The 24582-nt window shown below is 47.8% G+C and overlaps 1 protein-coding gene across 6 annotated transcripts in view; it reads right to left on the bottom strand.

Annotated features, from left to right (window-relative positions):
• The window catches only part of NPAS2 (neuronal PAS domain protein 2), a 207781-nt gene that overhangs the window by 44492 nt on the left and 138707 nt on the right, over positions 1-24582 (bottom strand). For all 6 annotated transcript variants that reach the window (XM_025260716.3, XM_044925671.2, XM_044925672.2 and 3 more), the window contains 2 exons: positions 17314-17434; positions 15995-16108 (listed from right to left, as the gene is read on the bottom strand). In XM_025260716.3, coding sequence (XP_025116501.2) covers positions 15995-16108; positions 17314-17434 — 235 coding nt within the window. The remainder of the gene's footprint in view (positions 1-15994; positions 16109-17313; positions 17435-24582) is intronic.

Genomic DNA, 24582 nt, shown 5'->3' with positions numbered 1-24582 from the left:
TGACGGGCTCAGGGGAAGTATGGTGGCTCAGATGGTAAAGAATCTGCCTGCAATGCAGGACACCCAGGTTCGATCCCTGGGTTGAGGAGATTCCCTGGAGAAGGGAATGCTACCCACTCCAGTATTCTTGCCTGGAGAATCCCATGGACAGAGGAGCCTGGTTGAGCATGAGCTATAGTCCACTGAGTCACAAAGAGCTGGACATGACTAAGTAACCAATACTACTACTACTACAGGGGAACCAGTGGGTCTTGACCCTGGGTTGGCCTTCCTGGGATTCAAGAGATTGTGCCCTGAACCACCTCAGAGCCCAGGCTGATGTAGGACTTGACTGAGGAGATAGCTCAGGATTCATAGTGACCCCCCCAGTTACACAGCATCCACAACAGAACTCACTGCCCAGGTGACAAAACCCATTCATTGTGTCTTATGTGTTCTCACAGGCCGGGAAGGCTGGCTTTCCTCATCCTATAAATGAGGAACCCAAGGTCTAGGAGGCTTGTGTATATTAACTGAGCTCACTCAGATTTGAAATGGTGGAGCAGGGTTTCCACCCAGGTCTTAGGACTTCAAGTCCTTGTTCTAACAGGACGGAGAAGGGGCTGTTCTGGGCTCCAGCCCACCATGATGCTGAGGCCAGGCCCCCAGAGGCCTGGGGGAGATACGACTTGGCATTACTAGCCATCTCCCTAGGAGCAGTACACCTGTCTTCAGGGTGACTGTGAAAAACGGCTTTACCTTCCAGAGAAAACTTCTTGCTATTTTCAGTGGAGTTTGCTGGGTGGAAGAAAGAGTTCAATAGGAGAAATGTCAACCTATCAGGTACACCGAATTCTCTCCAGATTCCCCAGAACCAGATACACGATTGCCCCCAGCCCAGATCAGCTACTTCAGAAACTAGGGGTGAAGCCTGGGCAGCAACACTTTATAAAGTTTCCCCAGAGACTTCCCTGGTGGTCCAGCCCACACTTTCAATGCAGGGGTCATGGGTTTGATCAGGAACTAAGATTCTGCACGCCATGCAGCCAAAACTTCTTAAAAAATAAAATAAAATTGAGTCTTAAAAAGTCATTAAAAAAATTAAATTTTTTCTTTATTTTCTTAAAGTTTTTATTGAATTTGTTACAATATTGCTTCTGTTTTATGTTTTGATTTTTTTTTTTTTTTGGTCAAGAGGCACGTAGGATATTAGTTCCCCAACCAGGGATCAAACCTGCAACCCTGGACTGGAAGGTCAAATCTTAACCATGGACAGGGAAAGCCCCTAAAATGTTTCTTTAAAAAAAAACAAAAAAACCTCCCCCAATTTACTAACATGCAGCCAGGGTTGAGGATTATTATTCTAGATAATCTACATTACCTCTTTCTTTTTAAAATGTAGTTGATTATATCCTGCATATTTCTGAGCTTGTAGATTAAGACATAGCCATGTTTTCCAATTTGAGAACATAAAAAGCATCATAAAACTGTTTTCTGAAAAGAAATCTGTAAGACTCTCTTTGGCTTTCCAGTAATTTTTTGTTTTCTATGTTTACAGGTTTCTAAGTGAATCCATCTATACTGGGTCTTCTATCTATAGTGGTCGGCTACCCACCAACAGGAACACACTCATTTTACCAAACATAGTCTCTGAATGCCTTCACATAAATACTAATAAATGTTTCCAAACACGAATATAAAGTGAGGAAAACAAAACAGAGTGGGCCTGAGAGAATTTACATCTGTCAGTCTCTGGCTTAGATCATTGCAGATTAATTTGTCGGGTGGGCCAAGGAAGTCACCAAGGGAAAGGAAAACAAGTCCACACAAGGGAAGGGTCTGCAGATGTGAACATCTGCGTCATTAAAAAAAAAGACATTTAAAATTTTCCCAGATGTGAAAGATCCTCTCTGCCTGAATCTAGAGACATTGCCTGCCAGATAAAAACCTAATAAAATCCTCTCTTCTCTTTCAGAATAGCAAGACCTTCCAAACGAACATCTGAGGACATCCCAAGAATTTAAGAGAAAATCTCTATACTATGACCTGGTCTTCCCAGTGGTGCAATGATAAGGAATCTGCCTGCCTGGGCCAGGAGACATAGTTTGATCCCTGGGTTGGGAAGATCCCCTGGAGTAGGAAATGGCAACCCACTCCAGTATTCTCGCCTAGAGAATTCCATGGACAGAGGAGCCTGGTGGGCTACAGTTCATGGGGATGCAGAGTCAGACAATAACCCGGACACACACAAACCACAAACTAGCTTGAGTGACCTTTTCGACTGCTAAATTCATGTCAGTAAGCACCTCCCTGGGTGATTTACTGTGAGGAGGAAGGGGTAGTGAACACCAGCCCCCAATAACTTCTTCGAGGGGTAGAGCCTCGGATCGTGGACAAGAAATGGGTGTTTTGCAGACCTTGCCGTTGGCCTGACTGCCTCCCAAGGTGGTTTTTACCAGTCCTCTTATCACTTTGAAGGCTTTAAAGAAGAAAATGCACCCCAGGAGGGATGTCTCATGATTGCTCAGAGTCTGCACTTGATAAGTTGGATACTTTACAGAGGGGCTTGAAACTGAACAAACTCCTTTTCTAAACAAGCTTCCACCCCCAGAAGCCTTAAGCAGATGAAGTCTTGAGCAAAGGTGAAAATAAATGAAGACGAAGTTGTAACAGAGGGCAAGGAGAAAAGCTTGGGGGAAACCAGGGGGAAGAAGACACTGTCTGCGTTTTGTGAATGGAAAGCCTCTGAAATGACTTGTCCTCCCAGCATGAGCTTTCTCACATATTCTAGAGTCAACAGAAGGAGGCTGTGCCCAGGGACCTCTGAGTAATAGGGAACACTTAGAGTAACTTCTCTGGCACTTCCCAAGGTGGTTGAAAAACATTAATTAAGGACTTAATTAGTTGTTTCAACTTCAGTCAGAGGAAAAAATAGATCTAATTACACTTGGCTTCAAGAGCCTCTCAGAAGGATTCACCACTCAAGGAAGGCAAAGTCCTGTCTTATCAGATTTGTGTCCCTTTCCAGACTTCTCCTTTCCCTGCCACCAGCAAACACACAGCACTAACCGACGACAGATATGGAAGTGATTAATTCCTGCCCCACATCCCAGAGTCAGTCAACAGTGGTCTGAGTACAATCCTGTGAATCATTGCAGGGTGGCCTCATTTTCATCATTTTGTTTGAGATGTATTATTCACAAAAACATCTTACCCCATTTATATCCTGTGTAATAATAAAACCCAGTACACTATCAAAAGATAAGTCATTTTGTGGTTATTTGCCATTTAAAATTACCCAGTATTTCTTTGCATCCCATTAACACAAATAATCAAAGAATGACTTGTTTTCATCTGTAACAAACCGATTTCTTGTGTGCGGGGACTGTAATATATTAGTAGTAGTGTTAGTTGGTCAGTCGTGTCTGACTCTTTGTGATCCCATGGACTGTAGCCCACCAGGCTGCATGAAATTCTCCAGGCAAGAATACTGGAATCGATTGCCATTCCCTTCTCCAGAAGATCTTCCTGATCCAGGGATCGAACCCTGGTCTCCTGCGTAATGGACTAGAGTCATATTTAATTGTGAACTCTGCCTCCTCATACAACATATTAGGAAATAGTCCCCGAAATCAGTACTGAACTTTGGTGGTGGTGGTTTGGTGGTTTAGTCGCCAAGTCATGTCTGACTCTTGCGACCCCATGGATTGTAGCCTGCCAGACTCCTCTGTCCATGGGATTCTTCAGGCAAGAATACTGGAGTGGGTAACCATTTCCTTCTCCAGCGGATCTTCCCCACCCAGGAATTGAACCCAGGTCTTCTTCATTGCAGACAGATTCTTTACCAACTGAGCTAGGAGGGAAGCCCCTCTGAACTTTGCATCAGATGTAAAGGAGATTCTGGGTACTATAACTAGATTATTTTGAGGAAAACAATTATTCCCAACTGATTTAGTATCAGTATGTTCTCTAATTGAGAACATGTTCACCAAATTATATTTTTTAGTTATTTTCTGTACATTTTATAGAAAATGTACATGTTCTGTGTATGGGCTTCCTTGCTGGCTCTGTGGTAAAGAATCCATCTGCCAGTCAGGAGATGTGGGATCGATTCCTGGGTCAGAAAGATCCCCTGGAGGAGGAAATGGCAACCCACTCCAGTATTCTTGCCTGGAGAATCCCATGGACAGAGAAGCCTGGTGGGCTACAGTTCATGGGGTCCCAGAGAGTCGGACACAACTTAGCAACTAAACAACAATGTGTTCTGTGTATAGTGAATAAATAACTCCTATAGTATCAAAAAAATAAGTGATCTTAATAAAAAACCCAAAGCTGAAGAGCTAGCTTTCCCCACAGTGGGAACTGGGGCAGTGGTGGGTTTTGGGTGGGGCTGGTTCTGTCTCCAGCTCTGAGCAGGAGTCTTGCCCACACGTTTACTCAATGACTCTCTCTCCAGATGATCTTCCACCTCACACTGCACCACAGCTTAAAGTCCAATCTGGGAAGAGACCTTCAGATCCTAACCAGCAATTGATGCGCAGACCTTGAGACTCCTGGTTGGCTTCCCTTCCGCAGCCCAGCCTGCTGCTACTGGTGGCCTGTGGGCTGTGGGAGGCTGGCCCACGACACGGTTCTGGTTCCAGGGTGCTCGGGCTGGCTCACTGCCCTCTGAGGCATTAACACTGGTCAGAAGGACGCCTGGGTGAGAAGCAGCCGCAAACCAGCACGCACAGGCATCACGGCTCTGCGGAAAACAGCCAGGCACCTGTCATGGGCCTCATGCTTGGGGAGATGCAGGATGTTGAAAGGATCAAGGAGTTATCAAGTCCCTTCTTTGCTCACGGATCGTTCAGCACTGAAGTCTCTGATTTCAGAGATCCTGAAAGAATTTTTCCTTGGGCTCAAATTCTCAGGATTCCAAAACCAAGAGAAGCCCAAGGTTCAATGGAGGACAATATTAGTGCATATACAGGGAGTCTAGAAGGATGAACCTGTCTGCAGGGCAGCAATGGAGATGCAGACTAGAGAACAGACTTATGGAAATGGTGGGGGAGGAGAGGGTGGGATGGACTGAGAGAGGAACATCCAAACACACGCACCACCATCTGTAAGACAGACAGCCGGCGGGAGTTTGCTGCATGATGCAGGGAGCTCTAACCCGTGCTCTGTGTCAGCCCAGAGACATGGGATGGGAAGGGGATGGGGGGATGTTCAAGGGGGAGGGGACGTATGTATACCTATGGTGATTCATGTTGGTGGATAACAGAAACCAACACAATATTGTAAAGCAATTATCCTCCAATTAATAATAAAAAAATTTTTTTAAAAAAGAATGATGATGTCTTGGCATCTGGGGTTGTCTTCCCAGTCTGCCTGATGACAGAGGTGAGCCCCCCAAATCAGTCATGACAAGGAGATAAGGATGCTGTGGGGGCAGGGAGACCTGGGGGGGGGGCAGGACAAGAACTTGCTTCCAAAGGGCAAGATGGAGGAAGTGGGTGACAGGGAGGGTCAGCCAAGTAAGAAAGAGAGAAAGAGGAACTTGTCTCCTCAGCATCGATTCAGCCATCAGGACTGCACCGTGGAGAATTTGGATCAGAGATGGCCTGCCGACGATAACTTAGTTGCAGTAGCTGTAGGAAAATGCAGTATAGTCCACAAGTGTTAGCTGCTCAGTTGTGTCTGACTCTTTGCAACCCCATGGACTGTAGCCTTCCAGGCTCCTCTGTCCATGGGATTCTCCAGGCAAGAATACTGGAGTGGGTTGCCATTTCCTTCTCCAGGAGGTCTTCCCAACTCAGGGATCGAAAGCATGTCTCTTGTGTCTCTGGCATCAGCAGGTGGATTCTTTACCACTGTGCCACCAGGGAAGCCCACAAGTACACAGGCAGAGTGACAAATAGCTTTCCCCGCACTTCTTGGAACAAACGAAAAAAAAAGCTGGTAGGTGTCTGGGAAGACGTGAAACAGACAGTGAGAAGGTTTGTTAAAGGAACAACGAGGTCCCTAAGTTTCATTTGCAATGAACATCCACAACGTTCAGGCTGGAGTGTTAGAATGTGGAGGGAATTTTTCTGCGCTTTCATGAGAAATCATGTCCTGCTAATTACTCGCTCTTTCCAGACTCTCTTTCTCTCTTCACAGCATCCTTCCCATGATGTGCTGTAAAAAGTAGACCGGGCTCTCAGAGCAGTGGCAAAAGAATGCTGTGTGGTTTTTAGCCTGGACCTCCACCCAACTTGCTGGGGGTAATGCGTGGTTTCTTCTTTTTCTTCTGCCAGTTCTGTCTGGCATGTGGAAAAATGATATCAGAGAAAGACTGAGAGCCACATGAGGGAGCCGGGGGTCTGCAGTGTGCTGGACTGAAAAAAAAATCACCTAATGGGCAAATACAAGTCTTAATTGAATTTCTCCTCTCTCCTGGTATTCATCAATTAAAAGGAATATTTCTCAGGGCCAGAAACTTGTGAGGGTATAAACAAGATCTCCCCAAGATGGTTAGCCTGATCATAGGGTGCTTGGGGAAGTGAACAGGCCCTCGTCCCATCCTCCAAGTGCGTATCTTGTGTGTTTTAATCACAATTATTGCACAACCCGTACAAAGTTCCCTGCAGTCAGGGCTGAAATAAGCAGAGAGATGGGGCTGATAATGGTTCTGACCATTCCTCACCACTCCATCTTATTAGATGCTCACACAGGACGATGCCCTTGGGTAACAATTTGTTCTTGATTGTGAACTTGATTCCTTTGCAATCTAATCTGGCAGCACTGATCTTTCAGGAGAAGGATGTTGTACATCCCTGTGCAGTGGAAGGGATACTGTTTCTTACTCTTGGGGGCCTGGGACAGAGAGATCAGACTTCCCTCCAGGAAGCTGTCCTTTAGTGTGAAATGCACGTCCCCACTACCAGTGAGGTCTGGCGGGCAGGTGGCTGGTTGCCTTCACTGAGATGTCTCAATTAGTTCAGCTTAGGAGAAAAACCAAAGAAATGAAAATCCCCAAACCGCAAAGGCAGAAAAGGAGGCAACCTACAGAAACCCCACGGAACAGACCGGCATCAAGTGTCGAAAGCTGGAAAGCATGCACTGCTCCAACATTTCAAATCTGTTTGTGCGGTGAGAGTGCCTGACAAGTTGCTTCAGTCATGTCCAGTTCTTTGCAACTCCATGGACTGTAGCTCACCAGGCTCCTCCGTCCATGGGATTCTCCAGGCAAAGAACACTGGAGTAGGTTGCCATGCCCTTCTCCAGGGGATCTTCCCAACCCAGGGATGGAACCTGCGTCCCTTATGTCTTCTGCATTGGCAGACAAGTTCTTTATCTCTAGCGCCATCCGGGAAGCCCCATGGTTAGAGGGGAGTAGGTGAAATGAAGGCAGGGAAACTTGCACCCTCTGCCGTGTGGTTTGTGGAAAACCCAGAGTGGAATGTTTGCTGAGGATGACCTATTTGGAGCTGCACCAGCCACTTCTGAAACACTGCTTTCTGGATTTCAGTCCGAAGCACAGTGAGATCCAAATCTGGGGGTGGAGGCTGCGCTCCCAGGGAGGACAGCCTACTTCCTGGCATCAGGTTCTTTCAGGAACTGGGACCTGCCTCTTAGGACCCCTTCCAGCAAAGACTGCTCCTACACCTTTGAAACTCACCGGGGCAGTTCCTCCCCAATCAGTGTGTAGGGCTGGGCAGCAGGGCTTGGTTAGGGGTTGGGGGGTGGTATTTATTTGAAAGCATTAAAAAAAAAAAAATCTGTGACCAGACAAACATAGCCCCAGATGAAGTGATTTTGTTTCAACTCTATTCTGGAAACAGCGGGCAGAGCAGAGGTGGCCCGGAGGCTGCTCTGACCAACAGTTCACCCTGGGGCTCCAAGCCACAGGGCCAGGGTCACAGAGTGGACTTTTTATGGGGACAGGATGAGACAAGCGGTTCTATTGCCCAGCTCAGATTCCTTCTGGAAGCTTCTCACGGAGTAGGATAGAAACTGCCCCCAAGTGAAACAATTCGAAGAAAATGACTGATACTTTCTTGTCTCATTTCCTGACACAGTGGTCTTCACAGTGATTAAAAATCTAGGTTAAAGATGGGAAGTCCTGTCTGCCCTGCCCTCTGTCCCCTAGAACATCTGTGGCAAATGATGGAGTCCCAAGGAGTGACCAAGACATGCCATTTTGCTCAAGTATTTGGGCTTCTCGGGTGGCTCTAGTGGTAAAAAGAAAAGAAAAAAAAAACCTGCCTGCCAATGCAGGAGACGTTAGCGATGTGGGTTCCATCCCTGGGTTGGGAAGATCCCCTGGAGAAGGGAATGGCAACCCACTCCAGTATACTTGCCTGGGAAATCCCATGGACAGAAAAGCCTGACTGGCTACAGTCCATGGGGTCGCAAAAGAGCTGGACACGAAGTGACTTAGTACACAGCACATTTAGGCAACAGTTGGTATATTAGTGTCCATGGGTGGGGGAGGAGGAAATGTAGCACAATGGATGTGTGAACCTGGAAACATCCGGTCAGAGGGTTCAAGCTTGTCAACAGACCCAGGGTGCTCTGTCTGCCCCTCTTCCAGCCTCCCAGGGTCACAGAGCCAGAGGATCTGAGCAGGTAAGCAGACGGCATCTTCATCGACATGACGTATGGGTCTCCTCTCCGGCTCGGTGCCAGCCTTTCTCCCCTGCCCTGTACTCCACACATGTCACTGGGGGCCTTTTGCCTTAAGGCCCCAGGGTTCCTATGGATACAAGCCTGGGGAAGCAGTCAGCGCCTGTCAGCCTAGGTTCCATCAGATGGTTGGTGAGACAAGCTCTAGGCTGGGAGAGGGTGTCAGGGATGCTTCTCAGAGTGGGGTGGCAGGGGCAAGCGAGGGACCTGAGAAGGATGTCAGGAAGGGGGCCACTGGCCTCCCAACACCTGGAGAGCCCAAGTGGGAAGGGAGCTCAATGGGGAGAGAATGGACCAACGTCCCTGACCACTCAGCACTCGTCAGTAGGCCTGCCCGTGTAGACAGCTCACAGGGCACCGGAAGGTACACACTCCACTTCACCCAGCACACATGAAAGTGGATTTCAACTTCACTTTGGGTTTAAGGCCAGAGACATGGCAAGAGCCTTCCAGGAAGCTGCCCTCCATCTCTGGAGGGTACTCTGGGCTCTGTCAAAGAGTACTCTGTCCTCAGCTCACCTGGAGTCACAAGTCTTTGGCCTAAATCCTGGCTCCTCCCCCACCACCTGTGTGTCCAGGGCCGAGGATTTGGAGCCTCAGTCTACATCAACCTGCCTCTATCAGGTACATACATATGTGCCAGGTATGGACTCTGTGGGCCCAGGAAGGGTGGTGATGAGTCCACAGGTGAGTAAATTCAGTACTGCCTCTGTCCAGGTATCAAAAAAGAATTCACCAGGGACTTCCTGTGGGTTCAGTAGTTGGTAATCTGCCTGCCAATGCAGGGGATACAGGTTCAATCCCTGGTCCGGGAAGATCTCACATGCCTTGGGACAGCTGAGCCTGCGGACCACAACTACTGGGCCAGAGCTCTAGAGCCTGTGCTCTGCAACAAGAGAGGCCACAGCAATGAGAAGCCCGGGCCTGCAGCAAAAAGAAAGCCCTGCTCATCGCAGAGAAAACCCGCCCGCATCAGTGAAGACCCAGTGCAGCCAAAGTTAAATAAACATAAACACAAATTAAAAAAAACAAATAGAATCAGACAATGCTCCTCAAATTAGTCAGCCCTACAGAAATAATAGGACTTTTCATGGTAATGGACCCAAGTCGGGTTTCCTATATATTAACAGTTCCTCAAAGTATGAGCTGCTGCTGCTGCTGCTGCTAAGTTGCTTCAGTCGTGTCCAACTCTATGTCACCCCATAGACGGCAGCCCACCAGGCTCCCCCATCCCTGGGATTCTCCAGGCAAGAACACTGGAGTGGGTTGCCATTTCCTTCTCCAATGCGTGAAAGTGAAAAGTGAAAGTGAAGTTGCTCAGTCATGTCTGACTCTTAGCAACCCCAAGGACTGCAGCCCACCAGGCCCCTCCGTCCGTGGAATTTTCCAGGCAAGAGTACTGGAGTGGGGTGCCACTGCCTTCTCCGCAAAGTATGAACAGGTATTCGATTAAAATAAAACTGATGTTAACTGATGTCATCCCTTCTACCCTTTATATATTGCTCTTACCCTGTGCCTGCCTGGGACCTTGGGGAAGTTGCGTGGGGTGGCCTGTATAATAATTATGTTTCTGTATTTGATGTTTTGAATTTGGGGGCAGGGCTGAGCTAGAGGGAGTGCTCCTCTCAGGGTCAGACAACTCCTAGAGATAGTAAACCTCTCACTTCTGGTGTACTTTTCAGATGCAAACCAATCCATCCAGTGCTCATACCCCCCAAACATCTCCATCTCGCTCTCATACTCTGAGCCACTCTCCACCTGCCCAAATCACACCAGGACCAGGCAATGGGGACAGCCCTTAACCCCAAGTTGTTAGGTTGCTCAGTCGTGTCCAGCTCTTTTGTGACCCTCAAGGACTACAGCCCACCAGGCTTCTCTGTCCATAGAATTTCCCAGGCAAGAATACTAGAGTGGGTTGTCATTTCCTTCTCCAGGGGAGATTCCCAACCCGGGGATCGAACCCTCATCTCCTGCATTGGCCGGCAGACTCTTCCCTGATGAGCCACCAGGGAAACCCTTACCCCCCAAAGCCTGCTGAAATTATTCAAACCAGCCAAGCCCAAGCTCTGCTCTTTTCCACAGAAACCATGCTAGAGGCCCTCACCCACATTTCATCAGCCTGCTCTGCTCCTGGCCTGCCCTGGAGCGTCTCGTGGTGTGCAGGTCTAGGGACCTGTGAGTATAAACCTGTTCCTTCATCACAGTCCATGCCATGTCTGTGTGTCTGCATTTGACTTAAGTCTAAGGCACTCTTAAACATCCTGGTACCTAAACATCCAGGACACCTGATGTGTACAGGAACAAACATTGTGGACCTACAGGATGCTAGATGCCAGGGAGAGGCCTGTGTTTGCATTTAAATGTGCAATTTCCAGCTAGATTTGTAGGGAGCAGCAAAGCACTGAAGTTAAGAATATGAGTTCTGGGTTAGATTTGCTCTGAACGTGGATTCCACATGTCCCAGCTGTGCGCTTGAGACTTAACTCTCTTATGTATCAATTTCCTCCTCTGTTAAGACGGAATGATGCCATATATCTGGAGAAAACTATAATTTGAAAAGGTACATACACCCCAGCCTTCCCTGGTGGCTAAGTGGTAAAGATTCTGCCTGCCAATGCAGGAAACCCAGGTTCAATCCCCGATCCGAGAAGATCCCATATGACATGAAGCAGCTAAGCCCGTGTGCCACAACTATTGGGCCTGGGAGCTGCAATTACTGAGCGCACACGCCACATCTACTGATGTCTGCCCTAGAGCCTGTGCTCCGCAACGAGAAGCCACTGCACTGAGAAGCCTGGGTATCACAACTAGAGGGTGGCCCGCACTAGCTGCAACCAGAGAAAAACCCGTGCAGCAATGAATACCCAGCACAGCCAAAAAAACAAAAACCAAAAACTACTCAGGCATAAGAAGAATGAAATAATGCCATTTGCAGCAACATGGATGGACCTAGAGATTATCATACTGAGTGAACTAAGTCAAAGACAAATATCAAATGATATCACTCATCTGTGGAATCTAAAAAGAAAAAGATACAAATGAATTTATTTACAAAACAGAAACAGACTCACTGACTTAGAAAACAAACTTATGGTTACCAAAAGGGAAATCTGGTGGTGGGGAGGAATAAATTAGGAGTTTGAGACTAACATATACACACTAGTGCATATAAAAGAGATAACCAACAAGGACCTACTGTATAGCACAAAAAATAATACTCAGTATTTTGTAATAATCTATAAGGGAAAAGAATCTGAAAAAGTATATATATATTCATATATAGGGATTCCTTGGTGACTCAGATGGTAAAGAATCTGCCTGAAATGTGAGAGACTTGGGTTCAATCCCTGGGTTGAGAAGATACTCTGCAGAAGGGAATAGCTACCCATTCCAGTATTCTTGCCTGGAGAATTTCATGGACAGAGGAGCCTGGTGAGCTACAGTCCATGGGATTCCAAGGAGTTGGACACGACTGAGCAACTAACACTTTCACTTTTAATATTCATACATATATCCATACATATTTAATACATATATGCACATATATGTGTGTGCTCAGTCCCTCAGCTGTGTTTGACTCTATGCAACCCCATGGCCCACCGGGCTCTTCTGTCCATGGGATTTCCCAGGCAAGAATACTGGAGTGGGTTGCCATTTCCTTCTCCAGGGGATCTTTCTGACCCAGGGATCCAACCTGCATCTCTTGTATCTCCTGCGCTGGCAGGAGGATTTTCTTTACCACTAGCACCAGCTGGGATGTACATATACATACATATATGTATTACTCAATCACTGTGCTGCACACCGGAAACCAACATAACATTGTGAATCAACTAATCTTCAATTTTAAAAAATATAGGATAATGCCATTAGGACAATCTCAAGAGACTGCTGCCAGGATTCAATGAGATGACCAATGTCAGGACTGAGCCCAGGGCCTGGTGCTAAGGAAACCTTCCTAAGATGAGCTGTTTTGTTATTCCATTATTTCACGTTTATTGACAAGTAAACCTACAGAACCAAATTTGAATGGTTTCTTAACATTAAGCCTTACTTGAGAGATAAAAAATGGCTGGATGTGATTGCATAGGGTTCCATCTCAGAAATTCATTCATCTGACATATTTTGCTGTTTTAATCTGAGTAAGAATTAGATTTCAGCTTTTCCACAATTACATTTGGAGACTCTTTTTTCAAGAAAAACCCCCTAACTTTGGTTTGTTTAGCAGGCTCTGGAAAGACACACTGGTTTTAGATCCTTGGTTTAAAATTTTCCACTTTGTGTGCTGTGTGTTTTTAGCAGTAACAGTTTCAAAAAAAAAAAAAAATCACACATGATTTCCACACATTGTTTCAGGCAAACAAACATTGTCTCAACTTGAAAATAAAACCTTTTTGGTTAAAAAAAATGAAAAGTCTCAGGTATTCTCAATGAAGCCAGGCTACTTCCCTGAAACCCTCTAAAATGTGATAAATGACAGGAAGCTTCAAAGCAGTGTTCAGTAGCCTCTTAATGAGAGTTGTGGAAATGTAAATTCACAGGATAACACTGCTCACCAGCCAATCACAACCCGGAACCCTTCATTCAGCATGTGCGCTGTTGTCATGGAGACACATGGGAGCAGCATCCCAGAATTTCCATAGTCTTGGCACTCTGGGGGCCCTTCCTTACATGCAGCCAATGGGGATAAGCTGCTACCCCAGCAGGTGGCATTATGGCCACTGCACACATTTTAAGCAACATCCAAGCCAACACTTATATTAATTCAAGGACAGAGTTGCCTGGAAGAGCTCTGTAAGCAAGAGGAGTGTCATTAAAATTCCTATGCAGAGCAGCGATGGAGATGTACACATAGAGAACAGACTTATGGACAAGGGTTAGGGGAGGAAGGAGAGGGTAAGGTGAATGGAGAAAGTAGCATGGAAGCATGTTGCTTCAGTCGTGTCTGACCCTTTAAGACCCATGAACTGTAGCCAGACAGGTTCCTCTGGAGAGGGTAGCATAGAAGCATACACACTATCAAATGTAAAATAGATAGCCAATGGAAATTCGTTGTGTGACTCAGGGAAGTGAAACTAGGGCTCTGTAACAAACTAGAGGGCTGGGAAAAGGTGGGAGGTAGGAGGGAGGTTCAAGAGGGAGGGGACATATGTACACCGATGGCTAATTCATGTTGATGTATGACAGAAATCAAACCAATATTGTAAAGCAACTATCCTTCAATAAAAATAAACAAATTTTTAAAATTCCTATGCAAACATTGGACTTTCGGATTTCAACGGGACAGTTTCTCCAAGTCAAAGTTCCTTTGTATATGAACCCCAAGACTCTTTTCCTTCTGCTCAGTCCCAGCCCCACTCTCAGGTCTCCTGAACTAGAATCTTCCAGTGACATCCAGGGAATCTGCACGGTAACAAGCTCCCTTGCCCAGGGAACCACGGGCACCAGGCTAGCACCAAATTGACTGTCATGGGGCACCACTTGGGTCAGTTTCTTTACTTAGTTGTGTGGTTTATTATGCTTGTATCCCATGTGGTTCAGGAAAGCCTCTCAGATGAGTCAGGTTAGAGGTGGGCAAGCCTGGGCTTCACCCTGATTTGCCCAGATTTAGAGGTTCCCTGGAGCTTTCCTGGTGGCTCAGATGGTAAAGAACTCATCTGCAAGTAAGGAGACCTGGGTTTGATTCCTGGGTCAGGAAGATCCCCTGGAGAAGGGAATGGCAACCCACTCCAGTATTCTTGCCTGGAGAATCCTATAGACAAAGAAGGCTGGAGGGCTACAATTCATAACATTGCAAAGAGTTAGACATGACTGAGCAACTAACACACACACACACACACACACACACACACACACACACACTGGGGAAGGCTGACCTGCTACCACTTCCAACCACTCAAACATCCTGAGCCCTGGGAATGGGGGAGCTTCTCAGAAGGGCCCTAAATTGGCCATGGAGCCCATCATCCAGGAATCAGCCCTGAATGCTGGGCCTGGAGGATTATGCTGTTTAGCAAATCATTGCAGCCTTTTAAGCAAATCCTGTATGTTTATGCAAATAACATACAACAGGGATCTACTGAGACTGGAGGAGACATCCTGGTGAGCTCAGCATTAGGACTCAGGGTCACAACTCTGGCTGCTTCTATTGGAAACTCTGGGACTAATTCGATGGGGGTGATGGACTTGACCATGGGTCAGAGCCAACAGCAAGCGAAGCGGCACAAGTCAGGGGGTCATCAGTCCCCCCATCATTCACCTGCCCACCCCTCCTTCCCATCGCCCCTCATCTTTCTGTATTTGTTTCCATGTGCTTTCTCCTTCCGTCTGCTCTCTTTTCACCATTTCCTATGAACACTGCTTTCTGTTTTTTCCTCCCATCTTTGCTGTTTTATGAAATGCTAGAGCTTTCAAAATTAGGTGTTTTGTGTTGGGTTTTGAGGACTGGCCACCCTGAGCTGGGCTCCTCAATGGGGGCTGTGTGCTGGGGCTTGTGTTTCTGAATCTCTGGCATCAGGCCTGTATTCTCATTTTGGGGTCAAAAGTAAAACAGAGGGTTTAAGTCTAATTGAGAGTTTAGACACAGTGAGTTATCTGGGTCATTCCAGAAAGCATCATTTTACTGCTTGGCTTATGCGGTTTGATAATTCATCTAATGGAGGTGGGCGGCTCCTTATAAAAGGACCACGTCCAGATTGAACACGAGGCCCCTGTGAAAAGTTAGTCACTCAGTCATGTCTGCCTCTTTGCGACCCCACAGACTGTAGCCCGCTAGGGCTCCTCTGTCCACAGGATTTCCCAGGCAAGAATACGAAGGTGGATAGCCATTACCAGGGGATCTTTCCAACCCAGAAATCAAACATGGTCTCCCACTTTGCAGGCAGATTCTTCACCCTCTGAGCCACCAGGGAAGCCCAGAAGGCCCATGAAAGCCCCGAAGGCCCACGGACTGAAGCTATGAAAACAGGCTCTAGGCACTTCTGTATAAAGGAGGATAAAAATGCAGCCGCCAAGGTTATGCATCCTCGTGTCCCGGTGAAGCCCTGTTTAGCTGTGTGTAGGCTGAGCCTGTTCTTTATTAACTGCTGTTTGTTTCTCGCAGCACAGAACTACTCCATTAGCCTGAAAATAAATAAATGAATAATGTGCCTTTTGGCGGCACTTATTGCGCTGGCGTAAACAGGCGTGGGGGCGTGTTCTTCCCGAACGGGCGATACCCATTTACGAGCAACAGAAGCACATCCTTGGAGCACAGAAATCCACATGCAAATGCGGAAGGCACATCTTCTCCCTGCTCCCCGCCACGGCGATACTCTCGCCCCCCTGGGCAGGTCCCCGCACTTGTATGACAATGAATGCTTACCATTGTTGTAAGAGCGAAAATTTCCTACAAATTTTATGTATTCGTAAGTTGGAAATTCCTTTGGGTTCAAGCTGCCTCTGAGAAGATGGCAATAAAACTCTAAATCGTTGTCAGCTGGGCCGTTAAAGGAAAAAAAGGAGAGAAAGGGAATAAAAGCATTACGCCAATGATTCTAGACTAAACAAGCAGCATCGTGGGAAACTCACAGGGTCTGGTCAACACATGGCCGGGCTAGTGGTCTCCTTACAGCTGACTTTCGGACATGGTTTTATAAACTTGACAACATAGGTTTTTCCGCTCCATAGTTTATAGATAGTTTGCATCCCGTACTCGGAGCCAATTAGTCTTAATTTAATCACAGATGTCTGCGGTTGGTTCTGTCGGCATTGATTAGTTCTGGTCGTTTTCATATGGTATGTTAAAATAAAGCTGCTCACATAGGGCTGCTCTCTTTAATTTAATCTTTCCACTTTGCTTTGAAGGAAAATCAGATGTACAACAGGACAAATTATTCATGGAAAAGGAACTAAGGCTTGAATAGGTATAAGGCTCTGTTACTATCATCATCAAAGAACGTGCTTCATTAAGTGACCAGGCCAGCTTTCTTTTTTTTTTTTTTTTAAATTTTATTTTATTTTTAAACTTTACATAATTGTATTAGTTTTGCCAAATATCAAAATGAATCCGCCACAGGTATACATGTGTTCCCCATCCTTTTCTATCCGAGTTGCTGATTTTGATAAAAACTTTAAAATTCCGCAAAATCTGCAAATGTATATAAATAATCAGACGACGGCCTCAGAAGAGAGTTTTGACCTAATTATTGTTTTTAGTTGGTTACTTAGTATCATACAAATCTAGTTTTCTAGCGTCCTCCAAAATAAACAGATTATTCAGTGATTTTTGTATCCTTTATTACTAAAAGGCTCTCATATGAAAAAAAGGTAATCTCTTGTTATCACATGCAAAACAAAGTTATTATTCTAAAGCTCTGTGGTTTTCAAAATTTCCACATAAAAGTTCAATGTCTTACATATTCCAAACTCCGGTTTTAGCTTTAAACTTAAAATATACCTCTAAGGATCTTGGATATGTTCTGAGTCACAAGGAAAATTATTTTTAAAATTAGTCCTCCCTTCTTAATTCATTCTAACTTCCTTTCTCCCATCAAAGTGCTAACGAGGCCCAACCCTGCTTAGCTTCTGAGATCAGACTAGATCGGGCGCCTTAAGGGTGGTATGGCTGTAGACTCTTAACTTTCCTTTCTAATATAAGATCCTTATCTTTCTCTCTCATAAAACCAGTGAAGTTAAACTTACATTTTAAGTATTCTGGGGAAGGGGCGTCCGTCACAAGCATATGGGAAGAGAGCATTTTATAGACTTCCGAGTGTTCTTGCTCTGGAAGGAAATTTAACAAATTCTGATCCATGACATCCGACTGGAAAAGAAAAGAACAAAGGTACACACTCCACGAAGATGGAAAACAAAAGCAAGAGCAGAAACTGAACCTTCCTGACGACTCAGAACTGACTTCTGAAATGAGAAGCTCCAGATCTGATTCTCTGTGGAGACTCTGTGGTCATGAATTGTCATCGAGAAGGCTTTACTCGCTCAAATGCAAACGCACTATTGCCCATGGGCCCGAGAAAGAATTCAGACTTAGGCCAGACAAACATGAAGAGGAGCCTTGTGTGCCGAGACTCCCAAGTTCTAGCGGGGGCCCTGTGGCTGACGCGGAGCCCCAGCATGAGGCCAGCCACTCCCGTGAAGCACCTTGAAGAGTGCAGGGTTCCTCCTCTGACCTTCAGATCAGCAAACAGCTGCCTTCTCAAGGCAGCTAATCTAAGGAATTGTACTTTTTCTTCTGAAGACCTGGGCACCCGTGGACACAAATCCAATAGAGCCTGGACCCAGTGCTGTCCACCAGAGTGGTCTGTGATGATAGAAGTGGTCTGTAACCTGCGCTGGCCACTAGGGAAGCCATGAGCCACATGGCTTCTGAGCACTTGAAATGGGGCTAGTGTGACTGAAGACATTTTTGTAGCCACCCCTTGGGAGCTTAGTTCCCCAGTCAGGGATTGAATTGGGGCTCTGGCAATGAAAGTACTAAGTCCTAACTACCAGACCACCAGGGAAATCCCCCAAAGACAGAATTTTTAATTGTATTTAATTATTCTAATTGAAATGTAAATAACCCCATGTGGTCAGAGCACACGGGGTGATTTAAATTTATGGTGGCTAGTGGTAAAGAATCTGCCTGCCAATCAATGCAGGGATTTAAGAAACCCAGGTTTGATCCCTGGGTTGGGAAGATCCCCTGGAGGAGGGCATGGCAACCCACTCCAGTATTCTTGCCTGGAGAATCTCATGGACAGAGAAGCCTGGTGGGCTACAGTCCATAGGGTTGCAGAGTTGGACATGACTGAGGTGACTGAGCACAGCACAGTGTGTGGCCAGTACAGGTGGGAGACGACAGAGGGGAGAGAGAGGAGACAGGCGTGCCTCCGTCCCTCCCTAAACTCATCCCCGCCTACAGCGTCAAGCATGGACTGTATATACTCTCACATTTGTACAGGCAGGCAGCTCGCTCTCAGGAGCCCTGGCTTAACCTTCCAACTGGCTCCCAGAGGCCCCTGGGGACTGCGGGTCCACACACACACCCAGTGCCATATCCTCCTCCCACCGTGTTCCTCTCCCCACGTGCAGTGTTGCTAGGCAGTCACCTGCCCACACCCGACACACAGCAGCATCTCTGACCTCTCTCTATCCAACATCCAAACGCTGTGAGATTTTCCTCCCTCAAATTCTCTCATATCCAAGAGACTGTCATACTGAGTGAAGTAAGTCAGACAGAGAAGGAGAAATATGGTATGACATCCCTTAGAGGAGGAATCTTCAATGAAATGATACAATGAAGTTACTTACAAAACAGAAAGAGACTCACAGATTTAGAGAATGAACTTGTGGTTGCCAGAAGGATGTGGGGAAGGGACAGTTAGGGAGTTTGGGAAGAACAGATACGCACAGCTATATTTTAAATGGATCACCAGCAAGGACCTACTGTAGAGCACAGGGAACTCTGCTCAGTGTTGTGTGGCAGCCTGGCTGGGAGGGGAGTTTGGGGGAGAACGGATACATGTATATGTATGGCTGAGCCCCTTGGCTTTCCACCTGAAACTATCACAACATTGTTAATTGGCTATAAAATGAAAGTGAAGTCACTCAGTCGTGTCTGACTCTTTGCAACCCCATGGACCGTAGCCCGCCATGCTCCTCCATCCATGGGATTCTCCAGGCAAGAGTACTGGAGTGGGTTGCCCTTTCCTTCTCCAGGGGATCTTCCAACCCAGGGATCGAACCCGGGTCTCCCGCATTGTAGGCAGACGCTTTACCCTCTGAGCCACCAGGGAAATCCAATCGGCTATACCCCAATACAAAATAAAAAGTTAATAAAGTTTCTGTCAGATCCACTCCTTTCTTTCTCTATGGCCTCCACCCTCATCCAAACCATTATCTCTGGCGAATGGCCAGACTGGTCTTCCCACATCAACTTTTGTCCTCTGCCCAATTTGTACTCTGCCAGCAACACGACTGAGTGACTTCACTTTCACTTTTCACTTTCATGCATTGGAGAAGGAAATGGCAACCCACTCCAGTGTTCTTGCCTGGAGAATCCCAGGGATGGGGGAGCCGGGTGGGCTGCCGTCTATGGGGTCACACAGAGTCGGGCACGACTGAAGCGACTTAGCAGCAGCAGCAGCAGCAGCAGCAGCAGCAGCCTTATTTCAGATCAAGTCACCATCTTGCTTAAATCCTTTCGTTGGCTTCTGACTGTCCGACTGCTCCCGGGACAAGCCCAAATACCTTGATTCACTCATCAGGCTCTGCTCAGCACACCCTCTGTCCCTAGACCTTCTCCAGCCCCTCAAACTGTCCTTTCTCCAGGTTGCCAGCTGTGCCCATCCTCTGGGACTCCCCCCAGGCTGCTCCCCCAGGCTGGAACATTCCACACCCTCTCCTGGTGCTCCGTAACTCCCGCGCATCCTGTGGGTCCCGGCTTTGAAGTCATCTCTCCTGAGAAAGGGCCCGTGACAGCCCCGCACTCTCAACAGGACCCACGTCTCACCCTTGCTCCTCTGGCCACTGTATCTGTGTCATCTGTACCCGCCGGGGAAGGCCCCGTCTTTGTTGTTTTTCAGTCGCTCAGTCGTGTCTGACTCTTTGCGACTCCACGGACTGCAGCACGCCAGGCCTCCCTGTCCATCGCCAACTCCCAGAGCTTACTCAAATTCATGTCCATTGGGTCAGTGATGCCATCCAACCATCTCAGCCTCTGTTGTACCCTTCTCTTTCCACCCTCAGTCTTTCTCAGCATCAGGGTCTTTTCCAATGAATCGGCTCTTCGCATCAGGTGGTACTGGAGCTTCGGCTTCAGCATCAGTCCTTCCAATGAATATTCAGGGTTGATTTCCTTTAGGATGAACTGGTTGGATCTCCTTGCTGTCCAAGGGACTCTCAGGAGTCTTCTCCAGCACCATAGTTCAAAAACACCAATTCTTTGGCATTCAGCGTTCTTTATGGTCAAACTCTCACATCTGTACATGACTGCTGGAAAAACCATAGCTTTGACTATACCAACTTTGTTGGCACACCTTTGACCAGGGGGTAAGGCGTAGGGGGTGGGGGGAGAGGCAGGTGGGAGCCCCCGAGGTGGGATGTGAGCACAGCTCTGCCTTCCAAGCTGCAGTTTGCTCCAGTGAAGAATGAGGAGGCTGTGAGGTGAGAGGAGTGGATTTGAATCCGCTGCTGGTACCAGGGCACATGGCAGATGCCAGGCAGGATGGTGGCTTGTTAATCCCGCAGGACACAACCCTAAGTTTTCTCCTTTCAAGTGATGACGTGGGTTCTCTGCCTGCCTCACCCGCACCCCTGACATTGGACGGTGCTTGGCCTTCAAGAAAAGCATGGTGATGAACTGAAAGAACCATGTGGCTGCCCAGGCAGGGGTCCAGGCCCAAACAGAAGTGGGGATGGGGGCCCTGATGGCCCAGCCAGGGAGCGGAAAGTAGGAAGAGGGAAGGGAAAGGGCAGTGGGGTCTGGCCTCAGCATCGCTGGGGCGGCAGGGCTGAGCCCGTGTGCCAGAGCATCCACTGGGGGACAGGGACAAAGAGGGGCATGACTTTGCTTTTATTTCAAACCCTCTAGTGGCTGGAGGAGGGAGGGAGCACAAAAGCCAGGTGGGTGTAACAGGTCAGGGAAGGGGAGACTCGGAGGAAGGGGCCAAGTCCAGAGGGCTCAATTGACAACGTCATTGTCCACCCGCTCGCCACCAACTCAGGATGCCGTGTTCTGGTCCTTTCTTCCAGCAGCACAGCAAAGTAGGCAAGTCCCTCCCTGCCTGCAGCCCAGGCTCCAGGGCTGGAGGACAGGCTTGGTGGCCACTGAAGGGCAGGGGTGGAGGGAGGGACTCCGGGGTCTCCCGGGCTCCCCACATAGAGGCTCCTGTTTTCATCTCTCTGCATCCACAGTACTCACTGTGCCATCATCTTCTCAGTCTGGCTTTCTCTGAGTCCCTTCTGATGTTCTTGATTCTATTTTAAGCCCACTCCCTTTAGTTTTTTGGAGCATGACTCACGCTCACAGATGACAGTACTCTTTCTTCTTAAAGACATCCTGGATCCTTGAAAACAATGACTACGTCATGGCACAGTCTTTCCTCGGAGGGCCGGTCGGAAGCCCACACCCCTGATGGTGGGGTGGCAGGGTGCAAGGTGGGGGGCTGCCTGGCCTTGTGGTTCCTGTGGGGGGATGACTGGCAGGTCAGAGGGCTGTGGGGGCACCTCAGGATGCAGGTCATGCACAGGACAAAGATGAATGCTGGAGGCAGGAGGGAGAGGTAAGCTGTGGGAGGAGGGGTCGTGAGGATGAAGAGTTGACACATGAGCAGAACTCCGAACACGCCCAGCACAGAGCGAGCTCTTTCTGGGTCTTTGCTGTTCTATTCCTATTATGCAATTTCCATGTGCTGGAAACCAACACAAACAATGATAATTTGAGAATTTAAACACTAGTGCTCACAGGAGAGTAAATTATCCCTGCAATTGCACTGTCCCTTGAATGCATGGAGTGAGCTCTGTTTATTAAAACTGTGGCAATTGCAGAGATGAGGGAGGGGAGGTGCAATCCCATAGCTGAATCACATGAGCCGGAACATCATTTATGTGTTACAGACGGAAGGTTCTTGATGCCAACTTGCTGCTATGCCCTTGGCTACCTCATCAACAACCTGCCCTTCAGGAACAGAAATGCAGACGTAGAGAATGGGCGTGTGGACACAGTGGGGGAAGGAAAGGGGACAGGCTGAGAGAGCAGCATCGACACACACACACCACCACGTGGAAAGCAGCCCTGAGCACGCATTGCAAGGGCTGACTCTGCAGCTCCAGTACTCTGGCCACCTGATGCGAAGAGCCAACTCATTGGAAAAGACCCTGATGCTGGGAAAGACTGAGCATAGGAGGAGAAGGGGAAGACAGAGGACGACATGGTTGGATGGCATCATCAACTCAACGGACATGAGTTTGAGCAAACTCTTGGGGGATCATGAAGGACAGGGAAGCCTGATGTGCTATAGTTCATGGGGTTGCAAAGAGTTGGAGACGACTGAGTAACAAAACAAAAATGTGTAAAATAGATACTTAACGGGAAGCTTCTGTGTAACACAGGAAGCCCAGCCTGGTGCTCTGGGATGACCTAGAGGGGTGGGATGGGGGGTGGGGTGTGGAGAGGGAGGGAGGGGATGTATATATACACATAGCTGATTCATTTCATTATACAGAGGAAACTATCACAACATCGTAAAGCAAGTATTGCTGTTGTTTAGTTGTCAAGTCACATCCAACTCTCTGCAACCCCAGGGACTGCAGCCAGCCAGGCCCCTCTGCCCATGGGATTCTCCAGGCAAGAATACTGGAGTAGGTTGCCATGTCCTTCTCCAGGGGATCTTCCCCACCCAGGGATCAAACCCGCCTTTCTCCTGCACTGGCAGGCGGATTCTTTACCCCTGGGCTACCAGGGAAAGCAATTACACTCCAATTAAAATAAATTAAAAAACAAAACACAACAACAAGAAAAGAATTGTGCCCTTTTCTGGGCTTCACTTTAAATGACTGCCATGAATTCCCAACAGCACTTCTCCTATGTTGTCTCCTAGGCCCCATGAGAGCCTGCGGAGGATCTCTGACAGAAAGCATAGTCCTCTGTCTCTGAGCCACACCAGCAAAGTTAAGTGAGCACAGAAGTGCACAGACTGGCCAGCTGGGCTGGGAGCAGGCTGTGTGGACACCCCGCTCAGGATGTGCCCGAGGGGCCCCAGCATTTCTGGCTGGAGGTCTGTGACAGCCGTGGTGTGAAGGAGATTTTGGTGAAAAAGAAGCCTCATGTTAAGCAGAGGCAGGACTGGGCTCAGAAAGCAGCCAGGGGCTCGGTCTCCAGGAGGACTGTGGTGTGGGAGGCATGCGTGCTCAGTCGCTCATCGAGTCTGACTCTTTGCGACCCTACGGCCTGTAGCCTGCCAGGCTCCTTTGTTTGTGGGATTTCCCAGGCAAGAATACTGAAGTGGGTTGCCATTTCCTTCTCCAGATGGGATGCATGTGTGATCTTATTTGATTCAGTTTAGATTCAGAATCCGGAGAAAGCAATGGCACCCCACTCCAGTACATTGCCTGGAAAATCCCATGGATGGAGGAGCCTGGTAGGCTGCAGTCCATGGGGTCGCTAAGAGTTGGACACGACAGAGCGACTTCACTTTCACTTTTCACTTTCATGCATTGGAGAATGAAATGGCAACCCACTCCAGTGTTCTTGCCTGGAGAATCCCAGGGACGGCAGAGCCTGGTGGGCTGCCGTCTATGGGGTCACAGAGTCGGACACGACTGAAGTGACTTAGCAGCAGAAGCAGCAGATTCAGAATCACCAAAGAATAGATGCTTTTGAACTGTGGTATTGGAGAAGACTCTTGAGAGTCCCTTGGACTGCAAGGAGATCCAACCAGTCCATTCTAAAGGAGATGAGTCCTGGGTGTTCATTGGAGGGACTGGTGCTGAAGCTGAAGCTCCAGTACTTTGGCCACCTGATGCAAAGGGCCGACTCACTGATGCTGGGAAAGATTGAAGGCAGGAGAAGGGGACAGCAGAGGATGAGATGGTTGGATGGCATCACTGACTCAATGGACAAAAGTTTGAGCAAATTCTGGGAGATGGTGATGGACAGGGAAGCCTGGTGTGCTGCAGTCCGTGGGGTCACAAAGAGTCAGACATGACTGAGCAACTGAACAACAAGATTCAGAATCCAGCTGACGACTGCCAAACAGGAAGACTCTCTGAAGACAGTACAGAAAACAGCTTCCACCCACGAGGAATGAAGGATGAATTCAGATATAAAAAGGACCAACTCTAAAGACACTCTCTCTTCATCAAAAGAGAGGGCAAGGCAAACCGCAAGCGAGAGCAGTTATTTGCAACGGACAGACCTGTGGTGTGCGCCTGGGATGCAGGTTCACAGTGACATGTGGCCTTGTCATCTAA

Source organism: Bubalus bubalis, chromosome 12 (genome assembly GCF_019923935.1).
Source record: "Bubalus bubalis isolate 160015118507 breed Murrah chromosome 12, NDDB_SH_1, whole genome shotgun sequence".
NCBI lineage: Eukaryota > Metazoa > Chordata > Mammalia > Artiodactyla > Bovidae > Bubalus > Bubalus bubalis.
This window is presented reverse-complemented; position numbering and strand designations above follow the sequence as displayed.